The sequence below is a fragment of the Lepidochelys kempii genome, chromosome 2, assembly GCF_965140265.1.
Source record: "Lepidochelys kempii isolate rLepKem1 chromosome 2, rLepKem1.hap2, whole genome shotgun sequence".
NCBI lineage: Eukaryota > Metazoa > Chordata > Testudines > Cheloniidae > Lepidochelys > Lepidochelys kempii.
This window is the reverse complement of record NC_133257.1, coordinates 188,242,604-188,259,392: the sequence shown is the minus strand read 5'-3', so window position 1 is coordinate 188,259,392 and position 16,789 is coordinate 188,242,604. Positions and strand designations below refer to the sequence as shown.

At 40.8% G+C, this 16,789-nt stretch overlaps 1 protein-coding gene across 14 annotated transcripts in view; it reads left to right on the top strand.

The window, feature by feature from the left end:
- Window positions 1–16,447, top strand: part of TRAK1 (trafficking kinesin protein 1) — a 109,186-nt gene extending 92,739 nt beyond the window's left edge. For 13 of the 14 annotated variants that reach the window (XM_073333129.1, XM_073333127.1, XM_073333126.1 and 10 more), the window contains 2 exons: window positions 7,312–7,414; window positions 13,628–16,447. In XM_073333129.1, coding sequence (XP_073189230.1) covers window positions 7,312–7,414; window positions 13,628–14,426 — 902 coding nt within the window. In that variant the 3' untranslated portion in view covers window positions 14,427–16,447. Of the gene's footprint in view, window positions 1–7,311; window positions 7,415–9,095; window positions 9,329–13,627 lie in introns of those variants that run through there. The other variant, XM_073333130.1, reaches the window with a different exon arrangement.
- Window positions 16,448–16,789: the final 342 nt, after the last annotated feature.

Sequence of the window (16,789 nt, the reverse complement as noted above, 5' to 3'; positions counted from 1 at the left end):
GAAAAAGAAATTTCTGGAGGAAAAGCTCCTGCAAAGAGGCAGGAATAAACCCTGAAAGACTGGATAAATAATGTCTCATATAAGCAAGAGGGTTATAACAGGCACTGTGGTTCCTTAATGAAAAGGGCCTGATGAACATTCACTTACCTGAAGCAATTACAAAGAGACTACCATGCTGGGGAAACTCTCAAACAGATCAGTTTATAGTGAAAAGTGTCCTTAAAATAAATATTTACTTACAGCTGTGCACATTTTAAATCTAGGGTACACAATCAGTGTTTATCTTTTAGGGACAGTCGCTGCAAAAGGATTTGTTGGGAGAGATTCATAATATTTTTTCTACTTTTGATTAGTTTAAAAAGCTATTCTGTATTTAAATATTGGCAAAACTGCTTTTCTCAACTTATCTTTTCTTCTTGTTTGTTATTGCAGTGAAATCAAATGCTGATTTTTATTGATTGATTTATTTATTTGTGACCTTCCATTCATTTTCATTCTATCAGAGAGTACAGCAGTGTCACACAAACAAGGCTGATTTCATTACAAGATCAAGCAAGTGGAGAAGCTAGGCTATCAGGGAATAAACTCTTCTCTAAGAACACGACTGACATAAAAGCAAAGGGAATATAGAAAGTAATCCGGACGATCAAATTTCATTTTGTGGAAAAACTCAAGTTTTTTCCATTGTGGAATTCCCACTTTAAGAGACGTTTGAAGCAAGAAAATACCTTCCTTACAATGAGTCTTGGCAGGCTATAAAAATATTACAACTCCTGGAAATAAGCCCTTACAGGATCATATGCAACAGTAGGATCTTCTTAGCCTTTTGGCTACGTGTCAATTTATCATATATGTCTACTTCTGAGGATTACATACTGCCCTGCAAGAATGAGAGAGGTCTTTTCTACCTCCAAGAACCACATCCTTCCATCAGATGGTTGTGAGGAGCATTTCCAGTTCACATCTTTATGGGCAGCTAAAGTGAGCTGCTATGACTGCTTTGTGTGGCCTGCTGATAAGCACTTGCAATGATCATTCTCTTTAAGTGCTAATATCTAGGTTCAAGAGAGCAAATATGGCTGATGCTTTCGGGTGGTGCTGAAGACGTCTTATGGCCCAAAAAAAGGAAGGACAGTGCAGTTTGCCTCCTGTCTGGATGATGGGTTGGGACATAAATCTCTGCTGACTAACGGGTGACTGATCTATGTTTTTTAGAGTTTTCTCTCCAGGTTTGAGAACTGCAGCAAATGTAAATGCTTTGAATAACTTCCGCACATGGGACCAGAGTAATGGTCATGGTATTAAGATTTTTCAGTACTAGTTGAGCCCATGACCCTGCAATATATGGGTGAACTGCTGTGTCCACAGAGCACTCCAGGTTACATGTGGGAACAGCCATCTGCCCAGGCATTGTAAATTGCACGATCAGGGCCGTAAACAATATCCAGATTCTCTGGGAAATATGTATTCTCTTACACTGAGATTTTTCAACATAATTGAAGTAGTGAGGATATTAAAGGGTACTGTCTAGTTAAAACCCAATACATTTTAACAAATAGCCTTATTTGTGCCAATAATACCTAAGATTATTAAAGCTGAAAGCACTTAAACGTCTATTTTTTTTCACCTTTTATGCTATTTCTTTCCTTTTTTTAAAACCTTCATTGTACCAGACTTAGTCAGTTTTAGTTTGTAGTCAGATTGTCTGGTTGAGGTACTCGAACAATGCTCTTTCGCTGAAGTTTTCAGAACCACTAAAGAATGTTTCACTGAAATAAAGGCTGATTAGGGGTGTTCTATTCTGCATATTTGTAAATAATTAGTTAATAGGAAAAGCGCCAGTAGATGGCGTTCAAGAATATGTAGCATAGTTCCTAGGATAAGTAACTTTTGCAACAAAATCACATTAAAGAATGTACAGAAATATATTTATAAAAAACCTCATTTTTTGGTCTAAAACTTGACAGAATCCTTTTATGAGACAGAAGGCAATTTCAGATGGAGACTTCCGTATATAGGCCCTAAGCCAGCGAAGGACTTAATATACTTTAAGCATCTGAGTAGTCCCACTGCAGTTAAGTGCATATTTAACTGTAGGCTGATTCAGGGTCATAGGGATTGATCCTGCAGCTCTTAATTTGCATGAGGTTACTTGTGTGAAGGAGGATTCCAGGATCAGGCCCATGCACTGATTTCTTTCTGCCTACAGTCAGGTAGAAGCCAGATTAATGATTAAAAAATGTGAAACGTCTTCATTTCTGTACTGTATGGTTGTATATTTTGTGACAAGCAGACCTCAGTCAATAACAGCCTAGAAAAATCATAGAGATTCCACATAAATAGTGTTTGATACCAGAACCCTTGCTGAACTAATGTATCTGCTTCCATTACAGGCCATTCTTTTGAACAGTTGCTCACTCATTAAACCATCCTTGCTCAGTTATGTTTTATTCTTTGGTTCTAATGCAAATATAATTAATGTGTTATGTATCACAAATAAGAAATTATTGATATACCATCTTAGGCATTGTTAAGATGTGAGTTGGAGTGGGTTTTTTTTTTTGTTTGGTGGGTTTTTACTATAAAACCCATTAATAGTAGTAACCAAGTAAAATAACATTACTAATATTGAGTCTTTGACTCAGTCTCTCCACCAAAGCCAGGTAATTCTGTCCTTCCTCCTCTTGGTTCTCAGGATTTTAACTCATGATAGGGAACTCAAGAAAAGCTTGCTGTTTAGAGAGCCATTCATTGCTCAAGCACAGAATGGTGAGTGGAGAAGAAGCTCCAGACCATCACTTTTGAAGAGGGATGAAGGTAGAAGTACCTTGCTTGCCCTCCTCTCCATCCAAAACTTTTTGCTCATGGAAGTGCATAATAGATGACAAAATGGTCAATTTTATGCGTTATCACAGAAAAAATGTCATATAGACACTTGCCTGTGGGTCAGTCAGGGTTATGTCCTCCGAACAGCAGAGACCCCCAGATAATCGAAACATGATCTCAGCCCCCTTTACATGGGCTGGTTCTGGCAGACTATCCCTGTTTGATTTTTGACTCCAGCAGACATAACTAGGCTTTCAGCCATTAACTTCCCCTTTCTCGCCCTGTTTCCTATCAGCAGAATTAGTCTGCTGTAAGTTCACCAGCAACAGAGACGGTAAAGCCCCTTGGAGGGGACCTTTCTCTCTCCATGCCAGAGCTACCATCTTCTGTTGTCCAGGAGAATAAGCCATGCTGAGTTATAGGAAGTACCTGAAACATCCATTCTGCTTTGCCATGTGCCACTTGATGACACAGACAATGTTTTTTGCCAGGCTGTGTAGGTTCAAGCATTTCTCCTCCCCTGTGGGGTATGTTGATGATGATGTACTAATAATGGATATCGAGCCCTTGGACTCCATATTTCATATAAAAATAGCACCATCGAAGAAAAGATGCCCTCGCAGGGATCTTGCATTACTAGTCATCCTCCTTCCTTCCTATCCCCTCTAAAGCAGCCATGACTTTTATTTCACTGCAGTGATAAAAGAAATATTTAATGCTTTAAACACCTACTGACCACACCAAAGAGATCAGCTAGTTCCTCCCAATTACAGTTCACTCTCCCATCCCTGCTTCCAGCCAATCCCTGCTAAAGAAGGCAAAGGTGAATGTGGCTTCAGGCCCTAAAGAGGGCAAGTGTCCTTTTGCGGAAGAATGGTGAGGGAAGTGATCCCACGCTCTAATCAAAGACAAGGGACTAGATCCTTTCCTCAGCACAAGCCCACATACGAAATGCTGGACAGAATGGCTCACTCCAGCTTTTAAAAAACACAAACCTAGTCTCTAAGTTCTCTTAGATGTCTTGTGGCCATCCAAGACTTTGATTCACCTCTCCAATTCCTCCACCTATTTCAGGGGAACTATAGATCTGATGAGAGAAATATTCTGCAGTGCAAAGATGTACAATGCATTCCACTCAGTGCAGCCTCTCACAGGATCAATCAACATCCTTGGCATAATGGAGAACAAGAGTCTGGACCCAGTTTTATATGTTAATGCGTTTCTGTTAATTTCAGTAATTTTTTTTTCACTTCCACTAACCAAATTTGTCTACCAGTGCTCTGCGGGTGAGGCAGGCCCTAGGCTCTGCTATAGACCCTTTGTGCCTCTCTGGTGGCACAGAGGGGCCGTAAAACCAGATTAAATGGCCAGTTGAGTATTACCCTAGCACTGGGAGCATGGCTGTGCTGTGTCTAGCTGGTAGGATGGCTCCTCGAGGCTTTAGATATCCTGGTTGAACCTGAAACAGGCCTGAGCTGCTCTAAACTGCACTGATTGGTATAAAATCACTTTTGCCCCTCAAGAGAAATTTTTCTCTTTTTTTTTTTTTAAACAAATTGTGTTTTGCATAATTTCTCTGTTTTCATCCTACTGTGAATTTTAGTCACTAATTATTGTCTTTTAAAAAAGGATTATTAATAAAAGTACAGAAATGGTCAGGGGCTCTAGCAGGTGTCCCTGTAATGAAATAAGAACAGGAGTACTTGTGGCACCTTAGAGACTAACAAACTTATTAGAGCATAAGCTTTTGAAAGCTTATGCTCTAATAAATTTGTTAGTCTCTAAGGTGCCACAAGTACTCTTGTTCTTTTTGCAGATACAGACTAACACAGCTGCTACTCTGAAACCTGTAATGAAATGTATATAAAACAGACTGAGGCAGGATTCTGAAGATACCTTGCCATCCATCAGCATTGCAGATGTTTGTTGTGGAATATGCAGGGGAGAGCAGAGCATTTTCCTCTTCTTAAATGCAGTTGGCTGTTGTATCTTGATAATTTGATGACTTCTGCAGAAAAGTATTATTTTAAATGTCACAGGCCAGATCCTCAACTAGTGTAAATCTACATAGTCCCCTTGAGTTCCACACCAGTTTTCACCAGCTCAGGATCTGACTCATGTTCTGTAGGATGGTTTGCTTAGGAATAAGTCTTTTGTTTGCATTTCCTGAACTTTGGGTAGTACTGATCATTCACAATGATGGGTTCTTACTCTCTTCATATTGTGTTCAAAGGATGGAAAAGACTACGGCAATCTGATAGACTTCTTTGTTGACTGATGGAGGGTGAAGCTGGTCCACATTCTCCTAGTGGTATTTTGGAGGGTTAAATCTATGGCTTTGAATATTGATTTCTCTTTAATCATTTTGATGTATCCCTTACTACTGGGATCAGTGACGCTGTACTTTTAGCAGCCTTTTCCTATCTCACAGACTCATTAATTACAAGTTTTGCTTTTGCTAATGCAGCTATATCTTAAATGTGCCCATTTCAAATCTGAGAGGAAGCACAATTAGTGCATTCTTCAGTGACCACTGCAATCAATAGGGGAGGGAAATATGATTACTTTTCTGTAGCCATGTGCATAATTGGGCTGGGCTCACAATCTAAAACCAGCATTGCATTGTTCTGTTTTTATTTGTCATCTAGCAAGAACTGTTATATCTCAACTTTCTGTCCTTTGATGTTTTCACCAAATAACTTTTTTCTTGTCCATTATTTGAGATCTTTCTCCAGCTTTTATTTTAATTTTCAATGATATGCAGAGAATCATGATTGCTAGGCTGTGCTCACTTATACAGTAGATAAATACATTGCTCTCACTAATCTCTAAAGCAACAGGATTCCTGAACCGTCATAATTATCATCTGTGGAGGTGAAGTAGAGCTGGTTGGCTTTTTTTTTTTTTTTTAAATACTGTACTAACAACCAAACTTCCTAACAGGATACCCCAGTGAGTTTAACCAAAAACATTAACTTCCATTAATACATGGCAATGTTTCCTATTATTAAAAAGATGGAGAAGCTAGCTTCGTATTGAATCACCTGTCACGTGCTTAGACACTTGCGTTTCTGTTTTCACCTTTCACTTTGCTCATGCTTTTTCTTACACCTTATACCCTGTGGATATCCTACTTTCTTTAAGGACTGCCTGGTTGCACATGAGTATTTGAGCTGTAATATTTTTCAAATGAAAGAGGAAATACAGCCACAATCAGAACCTGCCTTGCTTGTTTCTGAGACTCTCTGGAAGTTCTGAATGGTGTGTGGTGTCTGTTCCAGGCAATCTGTCAATCAGTCACATACTGCAACAGTAAAATGTGGCCTAGTCAGGAAATGCCGCAGAGGACTGGGGTGGGGAAGGAAATCACACGCATGGTTTATTGTGCATGTTGTTTTGGACACCGCTAATTTTTAAAAGCTCAGATAGTAAATAACCTATGCAATCATGATATCTTTTATTATAGTATTTAACTTCTTTGGTTGTTCCTCAAGCTTTTCAGATGCATGGCTCCTAAACTTTCTGATTAGTTTGCAATAGAATATATTCCACAGCTGCACTGTATAGCAAATAAAAAATAAATTAAAAAACCCACCATTCTGCTAAGAACTTAAGTACATCAGCTTAACCACTTAATGTTTCTTTTCCCTACAAACCAGATCACCCCCTTTTCCAGATTATCTATACTGTGATCAGAATGTAAGAGCTGACATTTTTACAATTAAGTAACCGTTGGCAATATCAAAATGTTTTTCTATACTTGTCACAGCATATACTTATGAACAATCAAAAATTGCTATCTACTGCAGCTGAGGATATTCTGTCTTAAAAAAACAAGGAAATGTCACAGATGTACAGTACTGGATCCAAAATTTTAAAAGTATCCTCTGTATGGATGTGAAAGTTGGATAGAGAGGAGTCACTATACATTCTGAAACTTACTAGTAATGGTTTCTGTAGCTTTAGCTTACATAGCATAGCTGGATCCATTACTGAAATGAAAGGTAATGGAGATGCCTTTACCTGGATCAATCCAGAAGCTGAATTGCATGAGTGTTCAGTATGTTGTAGATGCTCTGAAAACTTGTCTGCACTGGGAATGTTTTCCTGTAATTTCCCACTGTTGCTGCCACTGTCAAGGGTGTTGGTGGTGGCAGCAGCTGGCATTTTAAGTACTGTATCATCTGAACCTGTTTGGAGCAAGATTTGACAGCACCAGTGAAACTAGACTGGTGAAAGTAATGGTGGGAAAATTTAGCAACAATTTTTATATTGTCATAATAAACTTAGACTTGTGGAGATTGGTTTGCAGAATGGGTGCCAATTCCAATAACCCAGTAAGCTTGTATATTTCACCTTCCCTGCATCGATCCAGTCCAAGGTATCACATCACTTTTTGCATCTGTTTGTGAGCACACTGAACTTTTTATTTTCTTTTTATATATAAATGCAAAGAATTTGCCTTTTTTTTTTTTTTTAATTTAGTACATCATCCTGGGAAGTGCATGTCACAAACCAACTCCACCTTCACCTTCACCACCTGCCGCATTCTGCACCCTTCTGATGAGCTCACACGAGTCACTCCAAGGTAAGGGTTTTCAATGACACACAAACAGTTCAGGGATGCCACAGTCCCGTAGGGAGGAAAAGCAAAGGAATGGCATAAGCAAGGGAATAGTAATGGTATGCATGGGGGTGGCGGAGAGAGGGAATAACAAACTGAAATGTGTTCTCTCAAGCTCCTTGCCAAATCTCTCAACCGCCTCCCATCCTGAAAGGAGGTGTAATGCCTGGATTTACCAAGCCAGTTGAGATATTGCAGAATCTACCTTCTGCCATTCAAATCTGGCACAGGTCAGAAGCTGCAAGTCTCTTAGCCCAGTGGTATACTACCAGTATTTGAACAAAGGGGTTCCATAAAAGTGTACCCACTGCCCCCCCCCAACTGGTTATAAATCCTAAGTACCAAATGTGTGAATGGTCTGAGGGTGAAACTCACCCCAGCACAGAGCACCAGCACAAGGAGCCCTATGTCCACTTAAACCCTCAAAATATGCTTTAAGTAAGACTTAAGTGGCACACAGGCTTTGTGCTGCCTCTCTGCACAGCGGTACATTTCACCTGTAGAGAAGAGTGAGGGACTAATGAGTCTATTCATTTGTTATCCCATTTAAACAACCATTGGCGAGACTAAGAATGTATTATACGTTCCTCAGGAAAATATTTGAAAATATCTGGCCCTTGGTACAAGGGGAGCAAATAAATAAATATAAATAAATAAAATAAATAAATAAATAAAGCAAAGAGGTAATTTTAGAAGCTCCAGAGATAACTCTCCTCTCCTGAGGAGAGGATTCAGTGCTGGCTAGATGTGGGGAGGGAAAGGTCTCAACAAGAAGCCAAGAAATTGTTCAAAAGCTCTCTTCAATTTGATGGAGGAATTTTAAGCTGCTGAGGGCCCCCTGCCACACATCAGAGTGACTGTTTGAAAATGAATTGATGGTTTCAATCTAGTACCTAGTGAACAGGTCATCTCATAATAATTGGCACTAATAGGCACAGTGTTAGTCAAGAGTGTTAGGATTTGATGACTAAAGACAGTGAGTGGATTTCACACCTAAAGATGGACCCACCATAACTAGTTGGAGGCTGGTATATAAAGTATTTTTTCCATTTAGAAAGACTACATCCAGTTTTCTCCCCCTTCCACCATCTTCAGCCTCCTCAAGGGAAAGTACCACTGTTTTCCTCATTCATGAGCCAATTCAGAGATCTAGATTCATGAAGGGCAGTGCTTAGAAATCAGACTGGCTCCGAGTACTGGTGGCCAAAGCAGAACTTTTGAGAATTCAGGGAATGTGAACACCTGCTGGATTGTGGGTATTTGGAAATGAAGTACAAATTCATTATGGGAAATGGAACTGTTTACACTTACACTTCTGTGTGGTATAAATTAAGAACCGTGCTATGAGTGGCTTTTCTCTTCCAGCACCACCATTTAGATAAGTTACTTTTGTTTTGCTTCAACATCTCTCCTAAAATGTAGACGTTGTTGAAGCGCTGTTAATAATGGCCTTAACAATCTTCTTGAGATTCATTGGTTACTAAACTTAACAAGTTTCCTACAACCAGTAACTAAACTCAGCTTCATTTTAGCAAATTCTCAGGGACTTAGGTTGCCCTGGCACCATTCATTCAGAAATATGTGACGCTGTCAACAGAACTGTTGGTGAGGAGGAGCTTCTTAAACTATAAATGATTCTTCACAGGTCATGTGAGGAGGAGGAGGAAACTACATTATGTCACGTTATGCTGAGAGGAGATATAGGGCAGACACTATGACCCAACGTGGCAGGGGGTGAGCAACACTTACAGCAGTGTCTGTGCTGGCAGGGTCATGTAGAAGAAATTCTAGTGTGTGTGGCACCAGCTAACTCAAAAAGCGTAGATATTTACCCACTTGGTTACATTCTGACCTAACATTCTAACCCAGGTTACATTCTAATCGGACTAAATTTCATGTAGCAAAGCAAGGTGCTGATTTTCCTTGACCTTACCCTGAAGCAGTCCCTAGTTTGAAGCATTTAGGCCCCTTTGGGTTTTTATTTGTTTTTGTTTTCGTGATTGTATTTGGGCTACCCTGCAGTGGTTTTGTTGGGTCGGCACAGTACTAAGAAAGTGCTGCCAATATAAAAGCTGTTTTCATGCAGCACTGGCTCTCTGTTGCATTTTAATGTGTATCTGCAATGACAGCGCAGCAGAAATGTGAGCCTGAGTTTCTGGAAATAAAATCAAATTGGAGTCGGAAGGACTGACTGAGGGCATACTTGACAATAAGGTAGTCACTAAGGAGGCCAAAAGCAATTTAGTCCATAATTTGAAATGGAACAGAATACCTATGACAGTGGTGGGGTGTGTGTGTGTGTGTTTGTTTGTTTTTTAAATAGGACGTCTTTAAAAATTGACCATTATCTGTAGTGTCCCAAGTTTAGTTTCCAACATTTCTTTGGTCTCATACTAAAAATCAGTTCACAGAGTAAACTTTCTCCTGTTTTCTCTATTCCCAGCCCCCACGCTTTTGAACCCCTACTCTTAGCCAATTGAGGAGATGTACTATAGTGTTTGTCATGTTGTCCATTGCTGTTAATTTTGCCAAACTAATCAGAGGTATGAAGTTTCAGCTTTAATCTATTGCCATAGGAAAAGTTCCTCACTAGCCTCCCCCCTTTCACAGCCTTGCACCGTGTGTGTGTATGTACACATTGGTGACGTGTTATTTTCCCAGCTACAATGAGAGGTCCTCCCCCAACATTGCTCACTGCCCAGACAAGCAGTGAGGTGGCCTGCTAAACCCAGGGTTGTGAGTTCAATCCTTGAGGGGGCCATTTGGGATCTGGGGCAAAAATTGGGGATTGGTCCTGCTTTGAGCAGGGGGTTGGACTAGATGACCTCCTGAGGTCCCTTCCAACCCTGATATTCTATGATCTATAAATGTAATAGGTAAAGACTAAACCCAGTACATCTGCATGTCAAGCTATTTGGCACTGGAGACAAGTGCTGCACTTACAGGTAAAAGCCACCAGGTGGTGCAAGGAAATACATTCCATAGTAGCTGAGAGAAGATGCTTTTCAAATTATGATGGATAAACTGCTTTAGCTATTCAAACACCGTGCTTTATTGCACTTCATATCTGGCCTTATTTGGATTTCCCTTTGACAAACTACAGCTGCAGAGTAAAATGAGTAGCCTCTGGGGACTGACATGTTCTCTTTCTAGAATAGTCAACAGATCTGTGTTGTTATGGGTCCACTGCTGAGGTGCAGGGAATCCCAGCAGAGCACAGAGTGCAGAGCATGGGCTGCTACCTGATCTTTCACTGCAGAACTATGCTGGTCCTGCTTGCGGAGGCCTTACTTGGCCACAGAAAAGGGACAGGACTTGGACTTCCTTAAATGGTACTTATAAGCTTGAAAACTGTGCTTTTAATGATGGGTTCTTTACAACTGTCTTAAATAAATAAATAAAAAGCCACCATGTTACACCCCTTCAGGATATGTCTAGTTTAGAGTTTGTGGTCCTGTCTTCATTCAAATTAATTAATTTTCAAATGCCAATTAGGCTGAGTTGAAGTATTTGTGGAGTGTGTTGACTTGCATTTGAAGTAGTGTAAATTAACTTGAGTTAATTGGCAATCCATTACCTAGGTCTGGTCTACCCTGCAGACTTACATTGGTATAACTACGTCACTCGGGTGTGAAAAATGCACACCCTTGTGCAACATAGTTACACCGACCTAACCCCCGGGGTAGACAGCACTGTGATGGCGAGAGAGCTTCTCCCATTGACATAACTATCGCCTCTCGGGGAGGTGGATTAACTACACTGACTAGAACTCTCTCCCATTGGTGTAGAGCATCTTCATTAAACCGCCATAGTGACACAGCTGCGCCAATGCACTGTTTGAAGCGTAGACCTGCCCCTAGAGTTAAAACAGGACCAATCTCTGCAAACCCTACGATATTGTCTGCATGGGAGAAAAAGGTGCATGTTTTGATTTAGGGCTTGTCTGCAGTTGGATATGTACCAAAATAATCATTCCAGAATAGCTATTTTGGTACATTTAGAAGAGCAGGCAAGCCTTTAGCTTAGCTCAGATGAAGCTCCCCCTTAGTGTCCGTGTAGACACAGCTTACCCCTTTCAAACATTTTTAAAGGCACTAAACTCTGTTTATGCAGCCATTAAGGGGAGTTAAACTGGATTGAAAAAACATTTTTTTGCTCATTGAGACATGGCCAAAGAGATTGCATTTCAGTAAACTGTGAGGATATCCCTGTAGTTGGAAATGACTCTCTAAAGTCTGTAAAGCATTTTGGAATTCACCTGAGTGACAGGGTCAGACCAGATGGCTACAGGAGCATGATAGAAGGTAGATATATTAGCCCCAGATTAAGCAGGTTCCTTTTCCCTGAGTAGGATAATGGGCTGTTCCAGAACAATCAGAAAGTTGCTGGAAGCAATTAAGGCAGGCTAATTAGGATACCTGGAGCCAATTAAGAAGCTACCAGGATCAGTTAGGACAGGCAGGCTAATCAGGGCACCTGGTTTTAAAAAGGACCTCACTTCAGTTAGTGAGGTGCGTGTGTGGAGCTGGGAGCAAGAGGCACTAGGAGCTGAGAGTGAGAAGGCATACTGCTGGAGGACTGTGAAGTACAAGCGTTACCAGACTTCGGGGGAAGGTGCTGTGGTGAGGATAAAGAAGGTGCTGGGAGGAGGCCATGGGGAAGTAGCCCAGGGAGTTGTAGCTGTCACGCAGATGTTACAAGAGACACTGTAGACAGTTGCAATCTACAGGGCCCTGGGCTGGAACCCGGAGTAGAGGGCAGGCCCCGTTTCCACCCATCCCCCTCAACTCCCTATCTGAGACAAGAGGAGGTGACCTGGACTGTGGGTCCCACCAGGGAGGAAGGTCCCTGGCCTATCCCCCGACCCACTAGGTGGGTCAGCAGATGCTGCGGGGATTGTTCTCCTCCCTTTCTCCATGCTGGCCAGTGATGAGGTTAGCTGAGTGAACGGCAGGTTTGAGCCATGAGCAAAAGTGGCCAAACTGAGGGCTGCCGTGAATCTCTGAGCTGAGCCAATCCTCCAATAAGCGCAGAAATGCAAGTTAAGCTGAATCCTCATTCATGTGAGAAGGACCAGCCACTGGGGAGAGGGAAACTCCTCAAAATTAGTGCCAACGGTTATACATTTTTTTAACCAATAGAATCAAAAATGCTATTGGTCAGATCCAAGAAATATGCCTGCATGTGTGTTTACAGCCTTTGTTGCCGGTGTTTTATATTTACTGTGCTGGGTGTTCCTGACCTGCACCTTCTGACCTGCTGTTGGGATTGTTTTGTTTCTTTAGATGGGAGAGGGTTGGGCAGTGGATGTTCAGTGCTTTCCCTGGTTCAAGACTATGCAAATAAGCATGAAATTTGTGGACACCAAACATAACAATAAAACTCACCCATATAGTATTTGGTTTGCTACTGAGTTATCCATTACTCAACTAACAAACTATTGATAATCAGTGGCCTGCTTTTTTCAAAGGTGTGGAGTACCTAATGGGAGTCTTTCTGGTAGCGAGTGGTCAGCACCTCTGAAAATCAGGGCACAAGTCTTCCCCCCCCCCCTTTTTTTCCTCAGTTTAATAGTTTAATAAAAGGGCTGGTTTTAATCAGACAGATGGTGAAAATACCAACTCCCAGCTTCTCTGTTACAACCACTTCTGCAGCCAATTGATCATAATGGTTTCTGCTACCCACCTGCTACTCTCATGGGATAGCAAGATACAGCATTACTGGAACCATTAGCAGTTTGGTGGGTGGGGAGTTGCCGCTCTGAGCCATATCCTGGTCTCATTGAAGTCAGTGGTCAAACTCCAATTTACTTAAACCTTTCCCTATTGAAGTCATTGGGAGTTAGGGCCAAGTCCTGATCCCATTCGAGCCGAAGAGGAAACGCTCTAGCAGCTGAATTATTAAAGACCATTTATTTGTGGTTACGTCAAAGGATGTTTGACGCGGGGTGCTGGGAAATCATTAATCCAGCCTTGCTGGACAAAAATGATGTTTAAAGCTGAGCTCCAGACGTTCAAAGTGATGATCTTTAGAACTCAATGTCCTGTATCCAGCGTTCCCAAGAGTCGGCGGATCTTTTGCGTCAGTTTTTCAGGCTCCCTTATAAATGGTATACTTGTTCCTGTTGAAAATATTTACCCGGGCTCATTAATTCACCTTTTCTTCCTTTGTTTTCAGCCTTAATGCGGCACCTACTCCAGCTTGCGGCAGCCTTGGCAATTTGAAAGGCACTCCGGTCGCTACCCCATGCACCCCTCGGCGTCTAAGCTTGGCAGAATCCTTCACTAACCTTCGGGAATCCACAACTACGATGAGCACATCCTTGGGCCTGGTGTGGCTGCTTAAAGAACGAGGGATCTCAGCAGCAGTGTACAATCCACAAAGCTGGGACAGGGCCAGCAGGGGCACCATCCTGAACCCGTACTCTCCTAAAATGGCGATCATTCCTTCCACTCCTCCGAACTCACCTATGCAGACTCCCTCTTCTTCCCCACCCGCTTTTGAGTTCAAGTGCACCAGCCCTCCATATGACAACTTCCTCGCTTCCAAACCTGCTAGTTCCATTTTGAAGGAGGTGAGAGAGAAAAAGAACATCAGGAACAGTGAGAGTCAGACCGATGTGTCTGTCTCCAACCTTAACCTTGTGGACAAAGTAAAGCGGTTCGGAATTGCCAAAGTAGTTAGCTCGGGGCAAACGCAAGCGCCTCCCTTAACTGACGACGAGGGACCTCTTCTCTGTGGGGCTCAAGGACGAGTAAGGGCCTTTATTCCCCGAGGCTTGGCCCCAGAGGGCCTTCAGTTGGGCTGCCCTTCTGCAACAAGTGCCATTGGCGGTATTCAGCTGAACACTGGCATTCGAAGGAATCGGAGCTTCCCAACCATGGTGGGTTCCAGCATGCAGATGAAGGGCCCTGCAACTCTCACTTCTGGCATCCTAATGGGAGCCAAGCTCCCTAAGCAAACTAGCTTACGATGAAGGACTTAATTTTTATGGCTAGTCTTTTAAAGAGATACCAAGAACCTGCCTGCAATTTTTTTTTTCTTCCATTGCCTCCTGAGTTTGACAAATCAACTTTGTGCCTAATGGGAGAAGTGTGTAAACTTTGTACAATTTGTAAATATGTACCAGATATATTGTAACGAATTTGTTTATTTTACTGTTGAGTTGAGTGCAAAATGTTCTGACACTGCAGTTGCTGTATTAGGGTTTAACTTGCTAACCTTCTGAAAGGTGGTTGGTTTTTTTAAAGATGCACTGAAGGCGGGGGAGGAACCCAACAATCCATGGATAGAAGAAAATGAATTCTGTAGCTAGCCTAACTTGACCTAGCATAGCAAGATTATTGACCATGTTACCTGAGACATTGGAATAACAGCAGCAGGGAACATTTGTGCTTTGGTAAGTGCTAAACAGAGTAGTCAGCTTAGCATCTGTGTTAATTTCATTTTGCCATTGTGGATGAAGTGGGTTATCCGAGCGTGTGGCTGTTATGCTTGAATAGATGAGACATTTTTTTGTTTTGTTTTTTTTTCCTGGTATGATAAACTTGAACTAGTACTGTGTTTTGAGGTCAACGGGCCTGCTACGTGCCTGGAAAAATGACACATTTCCACTACTGCTGTTTCTTCTGGCACATCTGTATTCTGTGTGATTCACTTTATTATTTTCAATATTGCACTGGACTGTGGAAGGAAAAATGCTTTACATTGTGTTCTCTTGCTGATACTGAAAATCACACCTTACAAACTATCCTTAAAGAGATTAGTTTTCACACTTCACAAGATAACATGGCAACCACTTCCTGGGAGCCAGAGTCACTGAATAGATTGGAAAACAGTCTTGTTTGAAAAGATTGTTTAGCAAAAGCAGTCTTTGAAACAGGTGTGTGCTTGAAATATCATGCAGGGAAGAACCACAAAAGTATTTAGTAACAGAATATGGTACAAGCAAGGGAAAGCAGCTTTTGACCTTATATTTACCTTTTCGCTACAGGTTTTATATATCTAAAGAAATCAATCCACTAAGTGGTTTTATAACAGGGTGAGAATATTTTCTACTTAGCTTTCATCATTTTTCATAGAAACCTGTTTCCATCCAGGTGTTGTAAACTTGCCAGAAGTAACAGCCATTTGAAAACATTTTTATCCCCCCGCTATAATAAGCCCATATGCTTTCAATCAGGAAAGCCCAGTATTTGTTAGAATTTTCTTTCCTGTCCCGCCCAATTTTATGCTAGGTGCTTGCAGGAATATTTGTTAGCTCTTAAAATAGAAATGGACAAAAAAGATCTTATTCCCGTGGCCAAGAAAAGATTGTTTTTGAGCTTTGATTTAAAAAATCAGGACCTTCTTTTTTCCTTGTAGTCTCTGTGAAGTTTAAAACCAAGCAGCCCGTTTATTTATTGCCACTACTACTGCACTACATGTAATTGCCGCAAATTGCTATGTGTACCAGACTGTTACTAAATCATTAGCACTGATAATTTCTTGTATGAATGGAACTGTCTTTTAGTCTTTGTTACAAGAGAAGGATGCCTTTGAATGAAGTAGATATTACAATAGTGCAGTGATATTTTGAGAGAAAACACATGAGCCAAATACTGCATGTGTTTGAAGACTTCTATTTATTCTGTGAACTTTAAAAAAAGTTTTAGTAAAATGTCATCAGCTCCATTTGCTGTTGTATATGTGCACTTATTGCAAGTAACTTTAAATCTTTTTATTTGAATGTATCTTTAAAACTAGATAGAATAACAATTAGATCTGAAAAATCATTGATTTTTATGGGCCATTTTATGTACCCAGAGAGAGAGAGCAATACCATATGAGAATTAAAAATGTAAAAGCTAATCATGCAATTTGGAAAGTATATTATTATTTAGCCTTTAAGTAAACAATAGGAGCTGTCCAATCACCAGAAAGCAGGTGTAACGCATCAGAAAGATAAAATTTAAATTTTCTTCACTAATGAATATCAATAAAATAAAATAAATGTGGTATTGTTGTGTATTACTCAGTTTTATCCTTGGGTTTTTAAGGTGATAAATACGTCCACCTCAAAATGCCATATTGCTTCTTGAGTGAGCAAAAGGAATGTAAGCTCATGTGGCTTTTAATATTTGTGGTGACTAAACTATGCTAAATATAAAACTGGTTTAAAAAGAACCAAAAAAAGGGAACGGGAATTATTTTTCCCAGTATTTTTCAACCAACTGTAGAGAACTGGATGAAGTTTTGGTTGTTAGGGTTTTTTTTGGTTTGTTTGTTTTTTAATTTCAACATTTTGTCCAGTAAAGCCCAAGCCCCAGAAAGATAATACATTTGGACTTTATACAGTGT